Consider the following 24,517-nt stretch of genomic DNA (forward strand, 5'->3'; position numbering starts at 1 on the left):
TATTTGACAAGGATGAATTTTAAAAGAGGTTGTTTAAAGAATGATTTCCTTAAGACTATAAGAGAAATAAAGAAAAATAGAAGAAAAAGTTCTACACCATTGCCAAAATGTGGAGTACTGTTACATATAAGTTTTTTTCTTTCACTCTTTTGAGGTTTGATTTACATCTAGTATTACAGATTTTACATGTACAGCTCCATGAAGTTTTTATGTATACATACATCTAATTGCATGTAATTTTTTTTTAAAAGGAGGTCCCAGGGATTGAACCCAGGACCTCGTACATGGGAAGCATGCGCTCAACCACTGAGCCACACATCCATTCCCCAGTGAAGTACTGGAGATTGAACCTAGGACCTCATACCTGGGAAGCAGGCACTCAACCACTTGAGCTACATCCAGTCCTTAAATTTTTGTCTTGTGTTTAACGTACTTGTAATAATGCTGTACATTTTAATTTGAGATTGTATTTTTACTTTTTAGCATTTTAAACCTAATTTTAAATGACTATTATATTCCATTATCATTACTTGTTTCCATTCTCCATTTATGGAGAATATTTTGTGCCAGCACTGTCATAGATGGTAGATTTGAAAAATCCCCCATTTCTTGGAGAAGACATGCTCATAAAGAAATGACAATAAAGTAAAATGTATGCTAATGTACAGTAAGCTATCAGCTTACGGGGATTGAGGGTTGAGGAAGAGGGGGGTGATAATGCCTGTTTCCTAGGAAGCATGTATCTGTGTGAATGTAGGTGGAAATGATGTGGAGATGGGAGTAAAAATTTGTTATAAATTTTATTTGAACTCAGACTTGTGAAAGTCAGGAATCAAAAAATGAGGTGTCTATACCTTAAGCATTTTAGCTAAATATACAAATGAATATTCATTTGTTTTATATGGGGCCAAAGTCCTATACAGTATTGGAATATGGATGTGCTAATTAACATTCTCAGTTAACGTTTCTTGAACAAACCACACTTGAAAAATACACAGTCTAAAGGTTTGCAACTTTTATTTATCTAAAGTGGAGCCAGAACTTGAAGATACCTGTAAAGCCAAATGCATGCTCCCCCCCCCCTTTTTTCCACAAACTAGGAAGAAAACACCTGAGGCAGATTAATAACATGACCCAAATCTTCAGTCTTCTCTTTCTAGCTCCTAATACTAGAATATCACACTCTTTTTATATCACTTGTCAACAGGTTCTCTTCTTTCTGTTTTGCCTTCAGAGTTCTTTCCAAAAGGAAACATTTTCGTATTCTATATTATTCCTAATTTCCAGGTGAAAAAATCAGATTGATGAAGTGATGTCTAAAAATATTGGGGATTATATTTTTTAAAAACAAAAAAGCAAGGCTGTAATTTGGACCTTTCTGCCTGAAGTTTTCTCTGTATTACTAGAGTAAAATATCACTCAAAGAACAAGACATTGCTATTATATAGTAATGACCAATGAGTTACACTGATGGGACTATCAGTAATAAACTGTCAGTGAAGTAACTGGAAAAAAGTTCACATGTAAAAAGGTGATTTATGCTATTCTGTTTTTACAATATTCATACAACCATATCATCCAAATACCAAGGAAGTTTTAAGTAATATTAAATATTAATTGGCAACTTGAAAATACTGAAACATCTCGATGAAGCTTCTGAATGAGCAGACAGATGAAAATTTATTCGATATGTCTCTACTTAAGTTTATTACACAGAACTATGTATTTTTTGAAAATAGGTAATCCATGGGGAGCAAATGTAGCCCAAGTGGTTGGGGCCCTGCTTCCCACGTGCAAGGTCCTGGGTTCGATGTCTGGTACCTCCTACAAACAAAAACAAATAACAAACGAAAAAAAAATCAAGTCCAGGAGACGGTGTAGCTCAGTGGTTGAGCTCCGGCTTCCCACATACAAGGTCTCAGGTTCAATCCCTGGCCCTGGCCCCTCAAAAAAAAGGTAATCTGTGTAAGATATACACAAAACCCTTGACTATATTGTTCCATAAACAGAACTTCATATTACTTGACTGTTGAATTAATGAGCTTATAATTCAGTGAACCCTGTTTAAGAAGTTCTAGTCTATAGATAGTGACATGTCCAAATAGTTTCATCCTACTTATAAAGAAAAACCTCCAATTTGTTTAATTCATCCGAATATCACCTTAAAAAGGTCTGACTTGATTTTTTTGTAAAATAAATCACCAATAAATGTAATGCTACATCTGTAGCTTGTGTATTCTTCATGAGTTTCAGGTCAGTGTAAGCCAGCACGCTGACCTTTCCATGGATTTTCCATTTGAGATTTCATAGTACCAACTTTAACACTTTCCACAAAATATCCTGTCCATCTCTGACCTTTGAGTGGAATGTGAAATTAATAATGGCGTGGTGTTCCTTAGCATAGCTTGCCAAAATGTGATAATTTCCTTGGAAGAAAAGCCATGAGCTGTAATCACACATCTGAGTTGACAGACATCCAAATGAATCCTATATAAAAAGAAAAGGTTTGTGTCTTCTGGAATATGAATGTTCACTTTTAATAAATCCAAGCAGATCCTGATATACGCATCTTAACCTTGATGGGTTTTACATGATCCATCATTTCATAGATCCTCAGCACTAAATCTCTGGACATTTTATAATCCAACCTGCTGCAGTAGGGAGGAAACACTTTGAAAGGATATTCCTGGTATGAAATAGGGTTTTTTGGGCAAAATCCTTTATATGAATAATTATCAATTAGAGGATAACCTGTGAAAACCTTCTTTGAATGGTTTAAATTCAAAAGATAACTTCACCAAATTGCCAGTTTTGTTAAAAACATCTTTATCTGCTTTTATCTACTTGGCATTGGAGCAAAACTCAGTTATCCATCTGATGCTTGGGTCTTTGAGACTTATGATTTTTCTCTTTACTCTTACTGTAATTCTATAGCACATCCTTTTTAGTGACTCCTTTATCAAGTCTTTCAAAAGCTTTCAACTTCTTATTTTTTAATTTTTAGAGAAGTTGTAGGTTTACAGAAAAATCATACAGAGTACAGATTTCCTGTATATTTTCCTATTATTAACTCCTTGCGGTACATTTGTTTAGTTGATGAAAGACTATTACTAAACTATAGTATTAAGTGTTGCCCGTGGTGTGCAGTAAGGTTCACTGGCTGATGTGTGGAGCCATTTCCCCTGTAAAGCATTACTGGGCCCAGTGCAGAGAAAACTAAGATTCAGTTCATCTGGTGAGTTGGTGGTTGAATAAGAAAGCTTCTTTCTATGACTCATAGTTTGGGAAACCATTCTAATAAATGTCTGAAAGAGTTAGAAGCTGAAAACATTAAAATTGAGGCTGGAGAGGCTGGATCATGAAAAAGTTTGTGCATCGTACCAAGAGTGACCTTACCCTAGTGCTCAGGGGCACCTTGAAGAGTTTTAGTTAGGGAAGGTAGTACCAGTGGATTTTGTTTGGAACAAGCATTCTTAGAATGGATTTGGGGACTGGCGTGGTTCAGAAGATTGATGGCCTGAACTAGGGTTTTGGCAACTTGGGGTGAGATAATAGTTATTTTAAAATAACAACAACAACAGGAAAACACAGATAATGGACCTTAGTGACTGGATGTTTGCCTCCCCCCCCCCCTTTTTTTTTTTTTAAGTTTACGGGGGCTGGGGACTGAACCCAGGACCTCATATGTGAGAAGCCGGTACTCAACCTCTGAGCCACATAATCGACTGCCCTGAGTTGGTTTATTCATTTGTTTTTTATTAGTTTTGTTTTTTAGGAGGCTCTGGAAACCCAGGACTTCCTCTGTGGGAAGCAGACGCTCAACTCCCTGAGCCACATCTACTCCCCTTGCTTTCCCTTTTTTGAGCCAGAAGTGCTCAAAAGATGTTCACTTTGCATAAAACTTTTACTGATTTCAGGTTTACTTTCTTAGGGTAGATTGTAAAAAACTGAATTAATTCCTTTTATACCAAACATTGCTTTAGGTATCGTGATTCAGAAGTCTGAAAGATAGAGTCCTTACTGTCCTGGGGCTTTCAGTCTTGTGGGAAGGACGAAGGTTTGATTGCTACAGAGCAGAGATCATCAGGATGTTGTGGTGATCAGTTTTTGGTCCAGGATATGAACACTTCTTGATTAGGGTTAAAAGTGCTTTTTAATGATACATTAAAATGAGTTTTATAGATTGTTTTTATGATTTTCTTTTTCCATATCATTACCTAGGTAATAGCTAAGAGAAAAGAGGACTCTGGAAAGATAAAACTTTTGCTTCATTGGATGCCTGAAGACATGTAAGTGAAATACTATTTGTGTTATTAATAAATAGAACAGTCTTATTTTTATTAAAGCTTCATATCCAAAAATTGTATTGCACTTAAACTGTATGCCCTTTTTAAATCTTTCTATCTGGTTGCATCATAGTCTTTTTTTTTTTTTTTTTTTGATGTGCCTCTCCACGCACGTCTGGGATGCCTTTTTTCTTTTTTTCTTTAAACCAGGAGGTCCTGGGGATCGAACCTGGGTCCTCCATATGGTCCATGGGAGCTCAAGTTGCTTGAGCCACAGCCCCTTCCCACTGTATGTTCTTTTGAGGTTGTCAGGACTTGAGAGAGAATCTGTGAAACGGAGTGCTGGCTTAAGGTATAAGCTCCAAAGCTTTAGCTTTTTTATTGTTTTTGCAGAAATGTGTTACACAGTTTTTTTTTTCCTTGTTTTTTTTTTTTGTTATACAATTTTTAATCATTTTAAAAATGTGATTGTTTTCAGGATTTTTAAGAATCTTCAAATACTTTGAAGCCAGCCTTAGTCATGACTTTGTTTGAATCATTTATTTAAAAATTTTTAAACATTTTTGGGCACACAAGGAATGCTATTTTAAAGATGAAACAATTGGTCAGTTGTCCAGCAGCCATTACCTTTTTCTTTGAATTTTAGGACCTATGCTTTAGAGCACTTCTGGCCTAAATATTCTTCAAGTTTAGGTATTCCACATTTAATTTCCTTTTCTTGAAAAAATTTTTTTCTTTTCCTTTTTCTTGTTACAAAAGGTAATGAAGGTGTATTATAGAAATTTTGGACAAAATAGATAACCACCAAGAAGAAAATAAATGTAAATGAATGGGATCATATTGTATATATTTTTTAACTCTGCTCTGAGGTAGTGTTGATAGGTATGGTGTGAATTAACAGCCTTTAAATAGATTTCAGAAATATATAATGCATACTAGTATATTAAAGAAGTCTTTTTATCATATTCCCACCTGTTGTGTTACATTAGAGAGCTTATTTCCCTGGCTTATCAATAGCACTGGCTATTATCATTTTCTTTCTTTCTTTCTTTTTTTTTAAGGTACTGGGGCCATCCCCAGAACACCTAAGTGGTAAGCTGAAGCTCAACCACTGAGCCACATTGGCTCCCCTGAGTTGGTTTTTTGTGTTTTGCTTGTTTTGTTTTGTTTTTAGGAGACACCAGGGACAGAACTGGGACCTCCCATGTAGGAAGCAGGCGCACAACCACTTGAACCATATTCGCTCCCCTAGCATTTTCTTTTAAATTTTGTATTTCTTTGATTACAAATAAGGTACTTCAGAAGCAGTTTATTTTTTTGGTGAATTGATTGTATGCTTTGTCTCCCCGCTCCCCTTTACCTAATGAGTGCTCATTTGTTTCCTATTGATTTGTAAGATTACAAAACTGTTATAAACATAGTTCCTTTTAAAATAATAGCCTTCAAATTTAGATGTCTGTGTATCCCCAATATTGTGAAGATTTGTCAGTCCGAATATCAAAATGCTTTTATTTGGATTTCCCTATAAGGTTAAATGTCTTTGAATTCAGAATTACACTCACATGAGCATGTTTGTCTTTCTGAAGTTAAGTGTAGTCGTGTGGGATTTTTACTACTTATTTCTTAATAAAGAAACCTACTCTCAGGTTCCTATCAAGTCAAGCTCAGGTATTAATTTTACTGAGCTAAAAGCCAGCAATATGTTACAATGTATTTTTCTGAGTTCGATACAGCTTTGCCCCTAAGAGTTACTAATTTATTCCAAGATTCCTGCCAAAATTTAGCCCTCTCATTTCTAAGCTGGGACTGGCTTCTGAGAAGCTTTTTAATCTAGGCAGCCTGATCATCCTAGCTGAAGAGGCTAGGCAATTGTGAAGTCATACGAAGGGTGAATCTGTAAAATTGTTATTTTATTGATATAAGAGTTTAAATAATTTTTTTTTTAAGATTTATTTATTTATTTAATTTCCCCCCCTCCCCTGGTTGTCTGTTCTTGGTGTCTATTTGCTGCGTCTTGTTTCTTTGTCCGCTTCTGTTGTCGTCAGCGGCACGGGAAGTGTGGGCGGCGCCATTCCTGGGCAGGCTGCTCTTTCTTTTCAGGCTGGGCGGCTTTCCTCACAGGCGCACTCCTTGTGCGTGGGGCTCCCCCACGCGGGGGACACCCTTGCGTGGCACGGCACTCCTTGCGCGCATCAGCGCTGCGCATGGCCAGCTCCACACGGGTCAAGGAGGCCCGGGGTTTGAACCGCGGACCTCCCATATGGTAGACGGACGCCCTAACCACTGGGCCAAAGTCCGTTTCCCTAAATAATTTTAACAGTATGGGAATTAATACTGTATGTCTTTATTTTAGAATAGAAGCATTTGATAACCCCTCCCCCATTTTTCAAGAATTGAAATTTTAGAATATTATTCAAAAACTGTATTCTTAAGTAGAGCCATTTATTTATAGTTATAATTATGCATTTGCCGTATATTTTAGAGATGAAGAAATGCCTTTTTTTTTAATTCCTAGTCTGCCTGATGTATGGGTGAATGAAAGTGAACGACATCAATTAAAAACTAAAGTAGTTCATTTATCAAAACTACCCAAAGATACTGCCTTGCTTTTGGACCCAAACATATACAGGTAATTTAATTCTTGACTTGATACTTTTTGAATTTTAATCTTAAATTTCCCTAAATTTTGTATATAAGATTGGGATATTTTTTTAAGTAATGAATTTAAATACTAAGCATATCTTATTTTTGGGTGTTTGTATATAGAAGTCATTTTAAAAGTTATATAAATCATAGAAATAAAGACAATATTTTGGTAATGTTCATATGCCAGTTTAATTCCAGATTGATCTCAAGTAACTTAGGTTGTAATTTACAAAGTATTTGAAAACAAGTGCCTTTTTTTAAAAGTGTGTAATTTTAAAAATAATATCAGACTTCTGTGAACCTAGGAATGTATCGCATGCGTCCTAAATACCATAAGGGGTTGAATTTTGAAAAATGTATACTCTTCCCCAAACTTTTAAAAAGAGCAATTAAAGTTTTACTGTGTTTGTTCTTTAAGAGGTAGCTGACAGTGTTCACATTTCTAATGATTTTCTGATCTGACCTTTGTTTTAGCGTGCTGTGCTTATGAAGGTATAGGGGGGGAAAGGAGAAGAGACCAACCTTTCTGACTATGTGCTGAGTCACTTTGCTAGGTGCTTTACATACACTTCATCCTCACAGCAGCCCTGTGAAGTAGGTGTTACTATCTCTGTTTTACAGGTTGGAAAACTGAGGCAAGAGGTTAAATATCTTGCCCAAGGTTGCACAGATAGTATGTGGCAGAACAGTATCCTGCTTTTGTCCAAATGATACACACTAGAGTGGTTAAAAAAGTGGTGGAAATGCTTAAAGCTAAGTTTTAAAAAGGCATTCTTAATAAACTTTTAATTTTTTATATTTTTAAGATAAATTTTAATTTAATATATATTTTGCATAGGAATAGGTTGGACAGGTTAAGATGACACAAAATAATTGATAATCCCAAAATTATGTTTTTAGCTATGATAAGAGATTATTCCGCATGCCAAACTTGGGAGCAATTAAACACTTCATTTTATGTCTCAGTTTTTTTTTCATTGGTATTCAATCCATTGAGAGTCCTATAATTTAAGCCATTTTATGAGAACGAAATTCTACCATAATAGGCCTTGCCATGCAGATTCATTGAGACTCTTGAATATTATGTACCCCCCCCCCCCCCAAAATTTTTTTAATTCATGTCTTTGGTGATAGTATTATGTATGGTGATTCTGGTTCTTTGTGAAATGAGATGGGTTGTTAAGAAATTAAATCTTAAAGGAGAGGATTGAGGAAACTACTACTAAAGATATGGGAAAATCAAAACTAACCTTAAAGAAAAATGATTGAATATTCTTTATTTACTGATATGCAATTTAATGTTTATTTCTGCTTGCTCTTTGGAGAGGGTGATCAAAATTCACATTGTGAAAGAGTGATATCATTTTTAGGAGAGCAGCTTTGCCATAAGAACTGGTTGTAAAGATCTCTCAAGAAAAGGGGCTTGGATCTTAATGTTTTTAACCTTTATGTGTTTCTGCCCCACATTCTACCTTCCCACAAGAGTCTTCCTTTCTCACAGAACCAGCTTATTTTTGCCACTTCTGTGGAAGCAACTTAGATATTTTAGTCAAACTGACTTAAAAAAATATCAGTCAAGCTCAAAACTGATGTCCGAATGTGCATTAGAATCCCATAGCATATTCTTAAAGTATATAATGCTGCAATTTTTATTGATTTCAATCTTGTCAATCTTGGCGTTTGAGGATGTCCTTAAGGAAAACTTTGGCGCTTCTGTGGGTCTAATTTTCCTTAACTGTAACCAAAAAAAAAGTCTTAAAATTTAATTTTGATTCTAAATTTTCATATTTCTGTTCTGGAATAACTTTCTGCCTTAAAGTAGTATATAACTCTAGAAGCTCCTAAATTAGCCTCAGTATAGCATCTTTATTTGATGCTTTCTAGAATTTTGAGTGGGAAAACTTCTGAAATTAAGCAAAAGAGAAAAAACATCATTATTCCAACTGTTCTTAGGAGAAATAATCTTCTGCTTATGTACATCTCAAAATGAAAACATGGCAAGCCTTCCAAAAATATATTTAACTTCAAAATGAGACTAAAACAGCATATTTATTTGGAATATAAACATCAGTTTAAAAATACTGGTTGGTTAAAAAGCATATGTTAGACGTGGGGATCTTAGAAACACATCAGCATACTACATAAAATGGCGTTTTTTAAAAAGCTGAATTTTATGTAACTAACGTTTCATGTGAGAATGTTTTGGAGATAAATTTTAATGATTGCTCATTTCATTGTCTATATCTTATAAGAACTTTTGATGTTTCTTTTAAAGTACACAATGTGTTCTTGATTCAGTTAAATAAAATAAAATTCTTCTTTCTCTTTTTCTAGAACAATGCCGCAGAAGAGGTTGAAGAGGTAAAAAAATAAATAAATACATAAAAAGCAAACAAGCGGGGACACCTGCAGTCTTAGTCACTGACAATGGGTTTAGGAAAAGTTGCACACTAGAGTCAAAACCCCTTCCTTTTTTTTAATTTTTAATTTTTAAAAAAATCCAGTATTTAGAATTATATTTATGCTTTAGTGTTAAACATTCTGTGAATGAAGTAGGCTCTTCTGTGGAATATATTAATATATTACTGTATATCCACATGTTCATGGAATGGTACTGTGGGAGACTGAGCAAACACTCTTCTGGCAACTTAGCAGAACAGCTACTTAAAGGCTTTGCATGCTTGCTGCTTTAAGCTGCTTTTTTTTCCCCCTTAGTGATTATGGTAGTTTATATTTGAAAGAAAAAAAAATCACAACATGTGCCCTTACAAATACCAAAAACACTGTAAGGATATTTGTCTTGACAGTGTCTATTGATTTGAAGTTATATTAGGAAAATCTTAGAGAAAATTATCAAGAGATAATTTACCTTTCAATTATGATAAATAGATGTGATTGGTTGCCATTTGTGTTCTTTTGCAGAACTCTAAGAAAAGTGTTCAATTTGTATTTAAGCAAACAGTGAACGACATTTGCAATCAACTAAAAATTCATCTATCGAATTAGGGCTGAAAATTTCTGTTAAGAGTGTTGCAGTATGCCTGGTGGCTCCCCTTTCAGGACTAGGGTTTTCTCATGGAGTACAGTATGTTAATATTCACCTACATAATTCATCTGTTAAAGGTTTTTGAAAAACCTCTATCTCAAATGATTTGAATAATCATATTTTCATTTTAACCTATATAAGACTCTTAATTGTTTTTTTCTGAGGAAACCATTTGGTTTTTGAGTTTTTTTCTTAATGTAAGAAAATTGTATTTTTTTTAAAGTATCTTCAAGCTGAATCCTTTATGCACCAAAGTTGGTTTTGAAAAGGAAAATAAAATCACTTTCTTGCTTGGTTAGCAAGAAGCCATATGGATTTTTTTTAACTTACAAAATGGAAATATGTGTAACTTGTTAGTATTGTATCAAAAAATGTTGCATAGAGATAATACAACATTGCTTGTAAATAATTCAGCAGATTTGTAATATATTTTTATATTATGAAATGTACTGTAGATGTTTTTCTAGAGGCATGAAAGTTAAATGTATATATTATGGTAGAAATAATATTGAAGGATATTGTAATTCACTAGTGCTGCCAGAGGAATTGTTAATAAAGCACCTTCTTTAACAATAAATGTCTTTTCAGACTTAAGGGACTATGTACTACTGTTAATATCTATGAGAACAAAACACATTGAACATCCTTCCAGAAAGTCTTTGAGGGAGGACCTGTACCCATAATAGAATTATGGCACTCATTTCTGACAGTGACCGTGAAATCAATTATTTCCTTACTGTTGGAAGGACATATTGTAAAGTATGTGATTATATGCAGTTAAACTGCAGAAAATACTCCGGATTGAGGAGTTTTCACTTTACTACAGTAAATATAAAAACCAGCAATTTTTACACTAAATTTTTTTAAAGAAAGAATAGACAAAATAATAGAATTAAGCCTTTGGTTCCAAAATGGAAAAGGTTCCATGATACATAAATCATTTCTCATTTGCTTTAAAAAATTAAAAGATAGATAAAAATTAAGAGAGACTATTCATTACAAGTGGGTTAAAGAGCCTGTCTATATATACATGAAATGAGTCATATAAAATTAAATGAAGTGCAAATAAAAGCACTGCTACTATAAGACATTCTGGAATGGTTGTTTAATAAGGGTATCCATATGATCTGTAGCAAATGTGAGTTTATTTTTAAAAAGAAAAGCAGTGTGTTTTCTTTTTTGTTTTCTTTTGCTTAAGCACTTCATCAATTGCTTTATTCTGTATCTGCAAAGTAATCTGCAATCTCCATTGTTCTTTTTTTATTTTTATTTGTTATGAAATTGCCAAATAGAAGTGTTTCAGATATATAGTTTGTACCTGTATTTTTTTATTTTATTGCTTCATGTTCTTGTAAGTCATTCTTAATTGACCGATGATTGTAGACCTTGTCTGAGTATTTTTTCTAATAAAACAAGGCAAATTACATTTAGCTTCAAAATTGTAACAATTCAATTCAATTTTAAAATGACACCTGAAAACTTAAATCTCATTTTTTTCTTTAGGGGACCCAGCAAATAAATTAGCTTTATCATTTTGTAGATATTCTTAGATGTCAAAACCAAATATCATGGGTTATTGATTAGCCTCTCAGTATTCATTTGCTCATTATCATTTCTCTGCTTATGTACCTTTGATCCCTTCCTGTAATTAACACACCAGAAAGAATGTGGAATTAAAATGAGCTAGCTTTATAACTTATTTGTGTCTGTGTGTGTATATACACACATACAAGCAAATGAACAAACAAATTAGGAAATAGTGTTTAATTTTAAGTTTCTAATGTTCGCTTATTGATGGTCTACCCTTCTATCCTGTCCTTAATACCCAAATAGGGGATTTTTGTAATAAGACCCCTGAAACAAACCATGGTCTAGCGGAGCAACTGGTGGGCAAACTTCTGCTCATTGTCTGTGATTACTTTCTTGCTGTAGGGATGGGTACAGTTCAGGTAGTCAGACTATATAGTCGGCAAGCTTAAAACATTTACTATCTAGCCTTTTAAGAAAAATTTTGCCAGCCCCTGATCCTAGTTGGTAAAATTTTTGGCACAATAAACTTCAGACTGCATAGTAAATATTACAGTACTTAGGTAACTGCAACAAATGCAGGTTTTTATTTTTTTTTCCCTTAACTTTACATTGGATTTCTAAATAGTTACTAAGAGTCCAATCTTTCACCATTTGTGTTTTTGTTTTGTTTTACTAAATAGGACTTAATGAGTTTTTGTAAATCAGACCATGTTTAAACACTTATGGCACATACACTTTATTTTAAAGAATCTTGAGGTATAAAATATTGTACAATTTAAAGTTGTTTATTTTTCTAATAAACTTACCTTTTCATATATAAATATTCCCTAAAGTGGACACACATCATTACTTTACTTTTGAATATCAGATGAAAGAAAATTAAGATGGGGACAGTATTTAATTCTCAGTGCTTATTTTAAGATATGTTGTACTGTCATTGAAAACACTGGTAATTTTGTCAGTAAACCTTGGAATGTAAAATTCCTTCCCTTTCACACCTTAATAAAATGTTTAAAAATATACGGATACTCTTTAAAAGGGATAAAACTTGTGACGTGTGTAAAACCTCTTTCATTGCTTGCTATTTGGATACTTTTAAAAATAATATATGCTTACTAAAGCTGCTAGATTTTTAATAAAGTATAAAAATATGATAGACGCATGATCGAAAAGTCAAAATAGTTGGTGGGGTGCTTTCTGTTAATCACAATTTTTTAAACTTTAATACCTCTGCGTAAGTTCACTAAAAGACAAATAGAAATTCTTAAATGGGTATTTTTATCTATAAAAAGAGTTAAATCATATGTAGCATTTTAAGGGTCTTTTTAACAATTTTATTGATACATTTTTTTTTTAAGATTTATTTATTTCTCTCCCCTTCCCCCCCACCCCGGTTGTCTGTTCTCTGTGGCGACTTGCTGTGTCGTCGTCTTTGCCCGCTTCTTTTGTTGTCAGCAACACGGGAATCTGTGTTTCTTTTTGTTGCATCATCTTGCTGTGTCAGCTCTCCCTGTGTGCAGCACCATTCCTGGACAGGCTCACTTTTTTTTTGCGCTGGGCGGCTTTCCTTTCGGGGCGCACTCCCTGCATGTGGGGCTCCCCTACGCGGGGGACACCCCTGTGTGGCATGGCACTCCTTGTGCACATCAGCAGCGCGCATGGGCCAGCTCCACACAGGTCAAGGAGGCCTGGGGTTTGAACCGCGGACCTCCCATGTGGTAAACGGATGCCCTAACCACTGGGCCAAGCCCACTTCCTGATAATATTAATATAAACATAAAATTCATCCAAAGGGTACGGTTAGTGGTATTTGCTATAATCACATAGTTGTACATTTATCACTTCAACTATTATTAGAGCATTTTTGTAATTTCAGTAATGACAGCAAACAAGAAAAGTGCTCCCCTCAATCTCTCTGTGCTTCCCCCCAGTGTACACAGCTGCTGTTTCCGCCTATTCTATCCTAAGTGTATAATCAATGGGCTTTTAGTGTAATCACAATGTTGTACATTCATCGTCTCAAAAATTTTAGAACAATTTCATTACTCCAAAAAGAAAGACTCCATGCCCCTTAGCTTTCCTTCCTCAGACCTACATAACCACTAATCTTCCATCTTTATAAATTGATTTATATTTACATTTTCTATAAATGGAATCATACAGTATGTAGTACTCTGGTCTTTGAAGGGCCTTTTTTGGAGAGAAGTGATACATTTTTTAATTTAAAAATGCTTCTCTATTATAAAAATAAAGAAAATTTGACCTAAAGGAATAAAAATTTTGTTAGAAAAATTCCAGCTTAGTTTCTTTTTAAAATTTTAAATATTTGCATAGTCTATAATTTCCTGAATTGAATTAAGTGTTCCTTGTCTAGAGCATCGTTCTATAAAATTGAAAATTAAGTCTTGTAAGTGGATCAAGTCAGGGTTTATTACCTGACCTGAATTGTAGGTCAGAATTCCTTCCACTATACCAAAATTTTTTTTCACGCTGTGAGAGAGGAGATGAATGTATATCTTAACACTACTCTAAAGTTGAGTGAGCTCAGTGTTTCTGTTGTAGTTTTGTGTTTTAGTCCCTAGCTTGAAGAATGACACAAAATAGGCTCTCAAATATTTATTTGAATGAGTATTATGGGCTCTTAACTTTGTTAAGAGTAAGATATTAGCAGAGTTAACAGCAATAAAACACCAGCAGGACTGAAATGACCTGGCCTAAGCCGTATTCTGTGATAATGCCATATCATTCTTAATGTGAATCTTCTAAAGGGAACTGTTTCAGTTCGCTTAAACCTTTTCAGTGTAAAGGATAAATGATGTTCTATTATTAGTTGTAATAATTTTTTATTAATTTCAATTTAATTGTCAAAATATGCTCAATCTTGTTTTCAGTTGAACCCTGTTATTTATATGTAAAACAAGACCTCAGTTACTTTTATATGAGTAACATAATATACTAATGTTATATTCTTGGTATGAGTCAAATCCCCCCTCTAAACATAGCTGCTGCTTTCCAAGCTTTCTTGGAGTAGATTTGACCAAAAAAGTAACTATTCTGAAAGAGTTTCCCCAGTAGTTTATTTGAATGTTTTGGTCCCAGAGCATTGCTACACCCACACATACATAAACACAGCTGTCAAAGCACCTGTTTTCCTTTTCAATGTGGATATACTTTTCCTAAAAATATACTTAGGTTTTATAAAATTACAAATTTATTCTGAAATTACTATGGCTTTATATGTTTCTGTTAAAGAAAACTTGTCTTGCAAATTCATTTATAATTGGGTGTCTAATAGTTCTGTGTATGTAAGGTAATTGCATGCTTTGAGGCTTTCTTAAGAAAAGCATGAGGTTCTTTAAGAAAATGTGTGTCTAGGAAATAATAATAGATTATAACCTTGAGAATTCATTCCTGATAGTTGGACTCCATGCAAGTAATTAAGCATTGTAGCTAGCATTGCAGAATTAAGCATTGAGCATTTCAGAAGAATGGATCATAAGATTCCTAGCTGGTGTCCTCTGTCACCTTCTTGGCTAACTTTAATTCTTAGGTATTTCATTCTTTTAGCCGGTATTGTAAGTGGAATTTTCTTGATTTTCTTTTCAGATTATTCATTAGGGATGTATCGAAATCCAGCTGATCTTCTACTTTGTCTTGTATCCTTCAACTTTACTAGTTCTAGTAGCTTTCTTATGGATTTTTTAGGATTTTCTATATATGTAGGATCATGTCATCTGCAAATAGGGATAATTTGACTTCTTTTCCAATTTGGATGCCTTTTATTTCTTTCTCTTGCCTGATTGCTCTGGTTAGAAGTTCCACTGTAATATTGAATAACAATGGTGACAGCAGGCATCCATGTCTTGCTCCTGACCTTAGGGGGAAAGCTTTGAGTCTTTGACCACTGAGTACATTTGCCATGGGTTTTTCATAAAGGAAAACATGAGATATCAAAACTTAGTGGGTACAGCGAAGGCAGTGTTGAGAGGGAAATTTATAGTTCTAAATGCCTACTTGGGAAGGGAAGAAAGATCACAAATCAACCTAATTTCACACCTAAAGAAACTGGAACAAGAAGAGCTAACTAAATCTAAAGTTAGTAGAAGGAAGGAAATAATGAAGATTAAAGCAGGGATAAATAGAGAATAGAAAAACAGTTGATAATTAAATATATTTTAAAGATCAATAAAATTCATTATCTTTTTGCCATACTGGCAAAAAGAGGGAGAGGAAACAAGTAACTGAAATCAGTAATGAATGTCAAGGTATAATTATTGACCCTACAGAAGGGGTTATAAGCAGTTACTATGAATTATTATGCCAGCAAATGAGGTAACCTAGATGAAATGGACACATTCCTGGAAACATACAAATTACCTAATTTGATGAAAGAAGTAATAGAAAGTCTCAACAGACCTGTAGCAAGTAAGATTGAATCCGTAATTAAAAACCTAATTGAGAGAAGATGTAGCTCAAGTGGTTGAGTGTCTGCTTCCCATGTATGAGGTTTGAGATTCAATTCCTGGTACCTCCTAAAAACAAAACAAAACAACTCTCACTGGGGAGTGGATATAGCCGACTGGTTGAATGCCTGCTTCCCCTGTATGAGGTCCTGGGTTCAATTTCTGGTACCTCCTAAAAAACCTAACAAAAGTCCAGGACCAGATGGTTTACTGCTGAGTTGTACCAAGCATTTAAAGATTTAACAACACTCCTTCTCGAACTTTTCCAGAAGGTAGAAGAGGAGGAATATTCCTTCTGTGAGGACAGCAGCATTACTCTGATAACGCCAGATAAAGTTTGCAGAAGAAAAGAAAATGCAGACCAACATCCTTATGACTTTAGATGTAGAAATTCTCAAGAAAATCCTGCCAAACCAAAATATAGCAGTATATTAAAATAAAATGAATGTGTGCCAAGACCAAGTCAGATTTATTCCAGGAATGCAGGGGTGGTTCAACATAAGAAAAACCAATCAGTTTAATAGAATTCATGGAGCAAAACCACGGTTGTCTCCATTGATGTAGATAAGGCATTTGACAATACAGAATGTCCTTTCTTGATAAAAAACACTCCAAAAGTTAGGAGTAGAACGGAACACTCTGAACTGATAAAGTTGGTGTCTTTTTAAATCCTGCATAATAAGTATCAGTGTTTGTTGATGTTACAGAGTTTATTTTCTCTGTGTTCTCTCCTTATTTCTTCTCTCAGATTATCTGAAAGACCTAATCTTTCTAAAATGTAATTTATTTATTTATTTTTTAAAAAGATTTTATTTTTATTTATTTAATTCCCCTCCCCTTCCCCGGTTGTCTGTTTTCTGTGTCTTTTTGCTGCTTCTTGTTTCTTTGTCCGCTTCTGTTGTCGTCAGCGGCACAGGAAGTGTGGGCGGCGCCATTCCTCGGCAGGCTGCTCCCTCCTTCGCACTGGGCGGCTCTCCTTATGGGTGCACTCCTTGCGCGTGGGGCTCCCCTACGCGGGGGACACCCCTGTGTGGCACGGCACTCCTTGCGCGCATCAGCTCTGCGCATGGGCCAGCTCCACACGGGTCAAGGAGGCCCGGGGCTTGAACCGCGGACCTCCCATGTGGTAGACGGACGCCCTAATCACTGGGCCAAAGTCCGTTTCCCTTAAAATGTAATTTAGAATAGTCAACAGTTCTTTCAAGATTTGTCCTAAATTGGTAATAATTTGTTAAAAACTTACTTTCAAAAATTTGTTATAGTAGCCAAATTGAAGAAAATGATAGTATATAAAATAGGGATAAAAGTGAAAGTCTTCAGCTTACACACTTCCTTGCTAACCAATTAATATTTTGCTATTTTCAAAACATTTTTTGCATGTGTGCTTTTTCAAATTGTTTGACATACTGTTTTGTGATTTGACTTTTTAAAAATTTTTTTAAAATTTTTTTATAACTCAAGACATCCATAGACCTTTCTTACCTTTTTTGAAAAATTGTATGGCCAGGCGTTGATGTGGTATAAATTATTTATTTCCAGTGACATTGAGATTGTTTCCAGATTTTCTGTCATATAAATAATATGCGGCATCCTTGAAAATACATACTTGGAGTCATATTTCTGAAGTATAATTTTCTGGAAATGGACTATTAACTGGCCTAAAGAGTTTGTGGGTTTTTTCCATTTATAAGTCTTGGTATTGTTAAAATATGTGCCTAAAATGAGGTACCAATGTCAGCTACCATCGAATGGGCACAATTGGTCTTTTCCCATACCAAACTTAAATACTATCAGTCTTTAGAATTTAGTCAGTCTAAGGTGGAAAAGTGGTTAAGAGTTTGGACTGCCTGGGTTTGATTCTCAGTTCAACCTAAAACTGCCTTTGTGGTTTTGGGTATGTTCCTCCCCCTCTGCCTTAGATTTTTTTTTTTTTTTTTAATTTATTTTGTAATGTTACATTAAAAAAATATGAGGTCCCCATAAACCTCCCCACGCCCTTCATTCACCCCACTCCTCCCACAGCAACAGCCTCCTCCAACATCATGGGACACTCACCGCACTCGAACACATCTTTGAGCACTGCTGTACCACATGGTCAATGGTCCACATTTAAGTTTACACTCTCCCCCAGTCCACCCAGTGGGTCATGGGAGGAGACACAATGTCCAGTAACTGTCCCTGCAGTACCACCCAGGACAACTCCCAAGTCCTGAAAATGCCCTCATATCACATCTCTTCATCCCACTCCCCAACCCCAGCAGCCCTCCTGGCTACTTTCTCCACCTCAACGCCATCTTCCATCACTAATCAACAATTCCAAAATAGAGCATCAGCAAGTCCACTCCACTCCATTCTGTGGGCCCTGGTATGGCTATGTCCACTCCACCTCTGTATCAAGAGGGTGCTTAGATTCCATTTGGATGATGGATGCAGTTCTCCTGTTTGCAGTTATAGGCTCTCTTGTCTCCCTGTTGTTGTGGTTGACCTTCACCTCCCTGTTAGCTGGCTGGGGTAAGTCCAATAAACCAGAGGATAGGAGTTGCAAGTCTGTTGAGGCTCAGGGCCTGGCTATCACACGGACAGTTCAGAGATTCAGGTCCCCTGAGTATACATTAAACCCCAGCGCCAACCACAGGTCTGGTAAAAGTGACAAGAGAGGCTTGTGAAAAAAGATCACATCTGAGCCCAACTCCATCACACTCAGGAACACAAACTCCAAAGTAGGGCCAACTGACATGACACTGAAGTCCATCTGCCATGACCATATAACCTGTGGGTCTCTGTAGCCCTCAGAAGAACCAATACCTGGGGTTTTATCTACTTTAGCTGCCTCTGGGACTCTGCTGAGGTGTGTGTAAGGGTGACTCCTCTAATGACCACCTGGCTCTTTTTTGGAGACTCATAGCCATACAAACTCATTTGTCCTTTCCATTTCCCCCTTTTATTCAAGGTCAAAAGGCATTTTTAACTCCTGATGTTACATGTAGGCTGAGATATTTTGCTGGTCTGAGTTGACCCTTTTATTCAAGGTCATTCTCAGCCACATCATCAGCTGGTACTTGGTAGTAATCCCTCAGTGCCAGGGAGGCTCATCCCTGGGATTCATGTCCCATGCTGGGGGGGAAGGCAATGCATTTACATGCTGAGTTTGGCTTCGAAACCGGCCACATTTGAGCAACATGGAGGCTCCCAGGAGGTAACTCTTAGGCACCCTGCAGCTCTAGGCCTAGTTCTTATTTTAGGCATACAGGCTCACAAGCATAGTCATTAGCATCAGGGGCTCATTGTTGGACTATCCTTCCTTATTGGTCTTAGCCATTGCATTCGGGGCATTGTTGCTGTTTCATTAGGGAATGCGACAGAGCTCCCCCATCTGCCTTAGATTTTTTATCTTCATTTTTGATCCTTTCAAACTCACTCTCTTGCCATCGAAAAGTTTCATGCAGATTCCTTAGTTTTTCTGATTGCTCTTAGGTAATAGTGCTTGAATTACTTGCAGTAACAAAAATCTCATTTTAGTTATTCAGAAGTCCTGTATACTAAACTAACACAAATAGTTAACTATTTTTAGAATTTAGAGCTTCTTCCTATCCCAAATTTATGTCCAGCTTTAGATTTCCTTTCATTTTCTTTAGTGTTTGGAATGCAACAGTAGGGGAGGGGTTAATGCGGGTTGAGTTCACCTTTTACATCCCTCCTGCCTCTCCAGTCACTGACATATCCAAGGTTTAGGAGAAAAGATTTGTGAGAAAGAGGACTAATGTTCTCTAGATATGTGGAGATATATATATTTCCCCCCCCCTTCCCTCTCAGCCTCAAACTCTGGCATACCATCCACTTTTTTCTTTAAGTGTGGTACATTTGTTAGAATTGATAAACACATTGGAGCATTGCCACTAAGTGTGGATTATAGTTTACATCGTAGTTTACACTCTGTCCACAATTTTGTAAGCTACGAAGATTAATCTTTTAGTGCTGCTTGAGGTTGCTCTCTTGCTTGTCTGGTCCCGGCATTCTCCAGTGCACCTCTTCATATTTGTTGTCAGGCTGGGGTAACAGTGGCCTGGGCTTCAGAATTAGCACTGATCTCGTCCTTTCATGAACACGTTTTATGTTGTCTTGTGATCCCAGTCCCCTCTCTCTTAGCAAAGGAGTGGAGAAAGCATTCATTATGGCTTCAGGTTGTGGGTGAAGGAGGGAAAGCATTCCAACAGTGTCCCCCAGGATTTGTCTCTTGGCCTTTTCACATCTGACCTATCCAGTAGCTACCTTTTATCTTTGCTTTAGATGATGAGTCAAAAATCAAACCTGGGTTTAGGCCATCTCATTTGGGAGACCTGAAAAAGGGATGTATCACCTGACATGGGGCACTTGTTAACTTTCCTGTGCATTTAGGCCAAAATTAGTTTACATATATATATATATATATATATTATATATATACTTTTAACATTAAATTCAATATATTCTTTTAATCTGTTTTAATTGTATACCTACATGAGTTTTGACCTGTGTATGTAAGCATGAAATCACCATAAAAATCAAGCGACGGAACATTTCCATCACCTTCCACAGATTTCCTTACACTTGTTTGTAAAGGGTCCCTCACTCCACCCCTAGCCCCAGGCACTGGCTGATCCTCTGTTACTGTAGATGGAGACTTTTACCTAAATGGAATCATACAGTATATACTCTCTCATATCTGACTTCTTTCAGCATAAAGGTTTTGATAGACACCAAATATTACAAATAAATATTTACACCTTGTTTAATAATGAGACTGAACATTTTTTCCATGTGTTTATTTGCTATTTGTATTTTAAGCAGGGGGCATTAAAATTCTTAGAACTCTCTTGACTTTAGATTGCTTTTCAAAGATTTACCACACAGAAAAAAAATTCTGGTTTTAGGCTCTACTTGGGGAGATATAAAAAAGACATTATGTAAGATAGACTTAATTTTAAAAATTCTTAATTTATGTCCTTTAAATGATGTGGCTTAAGATGGATGTTTTTATTTAGGTATTTCAGTGTAGATGTTAGAACAAGTATTTCTAGGAAAGAAATTTGTTCTAGTAATGCCATTATAAAGGTGGCTGTTTGCCTAAAAATTAATTGAAAGCAAAATCTTAACAGATCTTATAAACTGCATTTAAAGACTTTACAAAAAGGTGATCCTCAGACTTTAACCAGGATGAAATAAAGTGGAATATAGTTAGAAAAATGGTCCCATATGGTAGCTTCTATATTTTGTCATAGAGAAATTTGGCACTACTTGGTAGCCATCTCATTTCATGGGTATTTGTATGTATTTACTTGGTCTTTTTTCTTTGGGCATTGTACCCTTGTAACATAGAGTCAATTTGTTACGGTGTTCTTGGATGAATTAGCAAATCTTTTATTTGATATGTGGGCTGAAAGTACCTAGAAATATATTTCTGAAGATAAGTTAAATTTTAAGTTATTTTTGTTAATATCTAATAGTTTGCTAGTGTTTGAAGCCTCTCTGTCCTCATTTCTTTGACACTAGGAAAATGTTTGAGCCTAGCTTAATGCTGAAGATTTTGTTCTTTAATTTTTAACACATTTAGTAGTAACAAACAGAAAACAGAAGAATTTTTTAATTGATAGATAACTTTTATTTCGCAATCATACTTTATTATTTCAGAGGCAAGGTAGGAATGCTATCATTCAGCTATACATTTTGTTAAATGGGGCTGGTTTGAAACCCAAGCACATTCCCACTTTTCCTCTTTCTATGCTTAACTTTTATTTAAAAATACAGATGAAGTAAAATTATTTAATTCATCTTTGGGATTCATTTCATGAATAATTGAAGATCATATTTCTGTATAAACACAGTTTAAGTAATTCATTGGGTTATGTACTAATTTTGCTAGATGCAACAGTGGATATCAGTGGGATATTTGTATTAGAATTGTTCAGTGCTACTTACACTTTTCACATCTGAAACTTATTTTTGTAAGCAGACAGTGTATTCAGGACACTGTTCTAGATGCTGGGAATTCACCCGCAAACCAAACAAATTCTTGCTCTCATGGAATTTAAAAGTATGTGGGTGTGGAGCCAGTGTAGCTCAGTGGTTGAGTGCTGGCTTCCCACACGCAAGGGTCCCGGGTTCAGTCCCTGGCCCTGGTACCTCAAAAAAAAAAAAACTATGTGGGTGGGAGGTGACAGTCATTATGTAACTGAGTAAAATATATAGTGGTCATGTAGTGTAAATGCCCTTAAAAACGAAATGGAGAAGGGGAGAGGAAGTGAATTTGTGCTGTCATTTAAGTAGGGTCATTGGCAAGACATGGGTGATGTGACACAAGCAAAGACCTCACATTTCTAGCCACTCAGTTACTGATGGAAGAGGGTTTCAGGTGGAGAAGAGGCAGTATAAAGGCTCCTGAGTCAGGAGCGTTCATTCAACACGTATTCGGTTTATTGACTCTCCTAAACATCATTCCAGGCGCTGGAGATGCTTTGTTGAACAAAACAGACATTAGGAACTAAAGGAACAAAGGGTTGTGTGGCTTTATGAATAGTTTTAAGGTCTTGTACAAGGCAATAGCTGCTGTTTGGCTTTTCACTGCCAGGATGGGAGTGTTAAATGGTGAATTAGTTGGGCACAAAAAGACCAGCAGCACAGAATCTGTCAAGAGTGGGCTTAAGGCCTTGTTGAGCACTGAGGATCAGGGTTCCTGAGGAGTGTTTGTGAAGGTCTAACAGGGATGGGGAGGTGCGACCGAGGGAGAATGAGTGTTCCAGACCTGGGGGCTGGCCTCTGCCTGCAGTACAGGAGGAGTATCAGTGGGAATCGGGGAGGAGCACGCACGAGGAGAAGGAAGTTGGTTTGAGAGGATGAAAGAGTGGAGTTTGGGCAACATGTCACAGTCTAAGAAGGGGGAGGGACAGGTAGGGATTGTGAGAGACTGATGGGAGAATGTGATTTTCTATCAAGCAAATGGTAATTAAAGGAAAAGGGACGCTGTCATCCCCCACAGGAGATTGAGGCAGTGGATGAAGGTCCTGAACGTTCTAAGAGGACCGAGTATGTGGCCCCTGTGTCAATTAAAAGCTGATCTCCCTGATAACCCTCGGTTCAGACTTGATGGAGATATCAGGCTGTCTCGAATCAGGTCCGTCAGTCCTGCGTTAATCCAAGGAAGTCTGGAAAGGAGGACCCCAGCTCCAGGTTTTTAGGGTGTGCTGGAGGAGCTTTCCTGGAAATGGGGTTTTCAGGACAGTCTGGCTTCTTCTGCTGACCCTTGCGATGACACACGGGGCAAAGTCCCGGCAGGGGCCTGGGATCCAGGCAGGAGTGTGACCAGTGCCCATCCTTTCCACACGTAAAGCAGGGTCCAGGAGGCGGACACAAAGGAGGGAAGAGTCGGTTTAAAGACTGAAAACTGAAGGCAGTAGCTGGGAGGGAGCCTTCAACCTGACCTCGTTTTAATTTGGCTTCCTCTTCTCTCTTCTTAAAGACCTTGAATGCCACGTTAATCAGGTCTTTCTGAGGGGGTTGAAGGCCATCCTCTAGCTTCAGTAACTTCTTTCTGTTTTATTTTTATTTTTATGTGTGTAAATATTGATCTTTTATTATTATAAGAACGGGCTCATGTGGTCATGGGGATGGGCACATCTGAATTATATAGGGCCAGCAGCAAGTTGGAAACTCAGTCAAGGTGACTTGATTCCCCAGGTGAAGCCACTAGTTAGCAGCTCCCATGAAGCTGACAATGAATTCTCTAGGAGGACCTGGTTTTCTGTATTAGAGACAGAAATTCCTTCTGACTCTTTTTTTTTCCTTATTTATTTATTTATTTATTTATTTTACATTCAGAAAATATGAGGTCCCCAAGTAACTTCTTTCTAATGTCTGGATAACATTGTGTGGTAAAGTGTGTGTGTAGGTACAGTTGACCAGAGTTTGACTCAGGATCTAAATTGGCAATTTTAAGGAGAGACTGGGTTGGTTAATTTATTCGTGAGCACAGCTGGGTTTTCATCAGGTTTCTGTGAAATTTCTTTAATTTTATCCTAATTAACTGCTTTGAGTGTGGGCAGCCGGAATTTTTGTTACCAGGTCTTGCACACAGCCTTGGGGAAGCCCTGCGAAACCCACCTCTGGCTTTTTCACTTGAAGGTGAATGCAGGCTGGCTTGATTTGCCTCAAGAGAGACCAGAGAAAGGCTTAGCAAGTTTTAAAACACAGTGATAGTGACATAACTGGATATTTATTTTGCAACAAACTTGCAATATTTGGGTCTGCTGCAGACAGCAGTGGTGTTACTTTACTCTACAATCATCTACCCCTGGCAGCCCTCAGTGGTCGCTCTTTCTGCAGCCATAGAGCTGCCCCGTTAGTGGAGGTGGGCAAATGAGATGAACACCAGCTAAAGCATCTGCCTCTTGGTTTCTAGGTGGAGAGGTTGTTTCTGTGACACATACCATTTTAAAAGATAATTAAAGCCATGATTAACAGCACTCTACTTTTATCTAATATTATGCCAAAACATTTTTAAGATTTCCAGGAAT

At 36.4% G+C, this 24,517-nt stretch overlaps 1 protein-coding gene across 3 annotated transcripts in view; it reads left to right on the forward strand.

The window, feature by feature from the left end:
- The window catches only part of AEBP2 (AE binding protein 2), a 153,638-nt gene that overhangs the window by 67,002 nt on the left and 62,119 nt on the right, over window positions 1-24,517 (forward strand). For 2 of the 3 annotated variants that reach the window (XM_023583027.3, XM_004473227.4), the window contains exons 6-8: window positions 4,222-4,289; window positions 6,802-6,915; window positions 9,267-9,293. In XM_023583027.3, the coding sequence (XP_023438795.2) occupies window positions 4,222-4,289; window positions 6,802-6,915; window positions 9,267-9,293 (209 nt within the window). Of the gene's footprint in view, window positions 1-4,221; window positions 4,290-6,801; window positions 6,916-9,266; window positions 9,294-9,854; window positions 11,409-24,517 lie in introns of those variants that run through there. The other variant, XM_004473225.5, reaches the window with a different exon arrangement.

Source organism: Dasypus novemcinctus, chromosome 20 (genome assembly GCF_030445035.2).
Source record: "Dasypus novemcinctus isolate mDasNov1 chromosome 20, mDasNov1.1.hap2, whole genome shotgun sequence".
Lineage (NCBI taxonomy): Eukaryota > Metazoa > Chordata > Mammalia > Cingulata > Dasypodidae > Dasypus > Dasypus novemcinctus.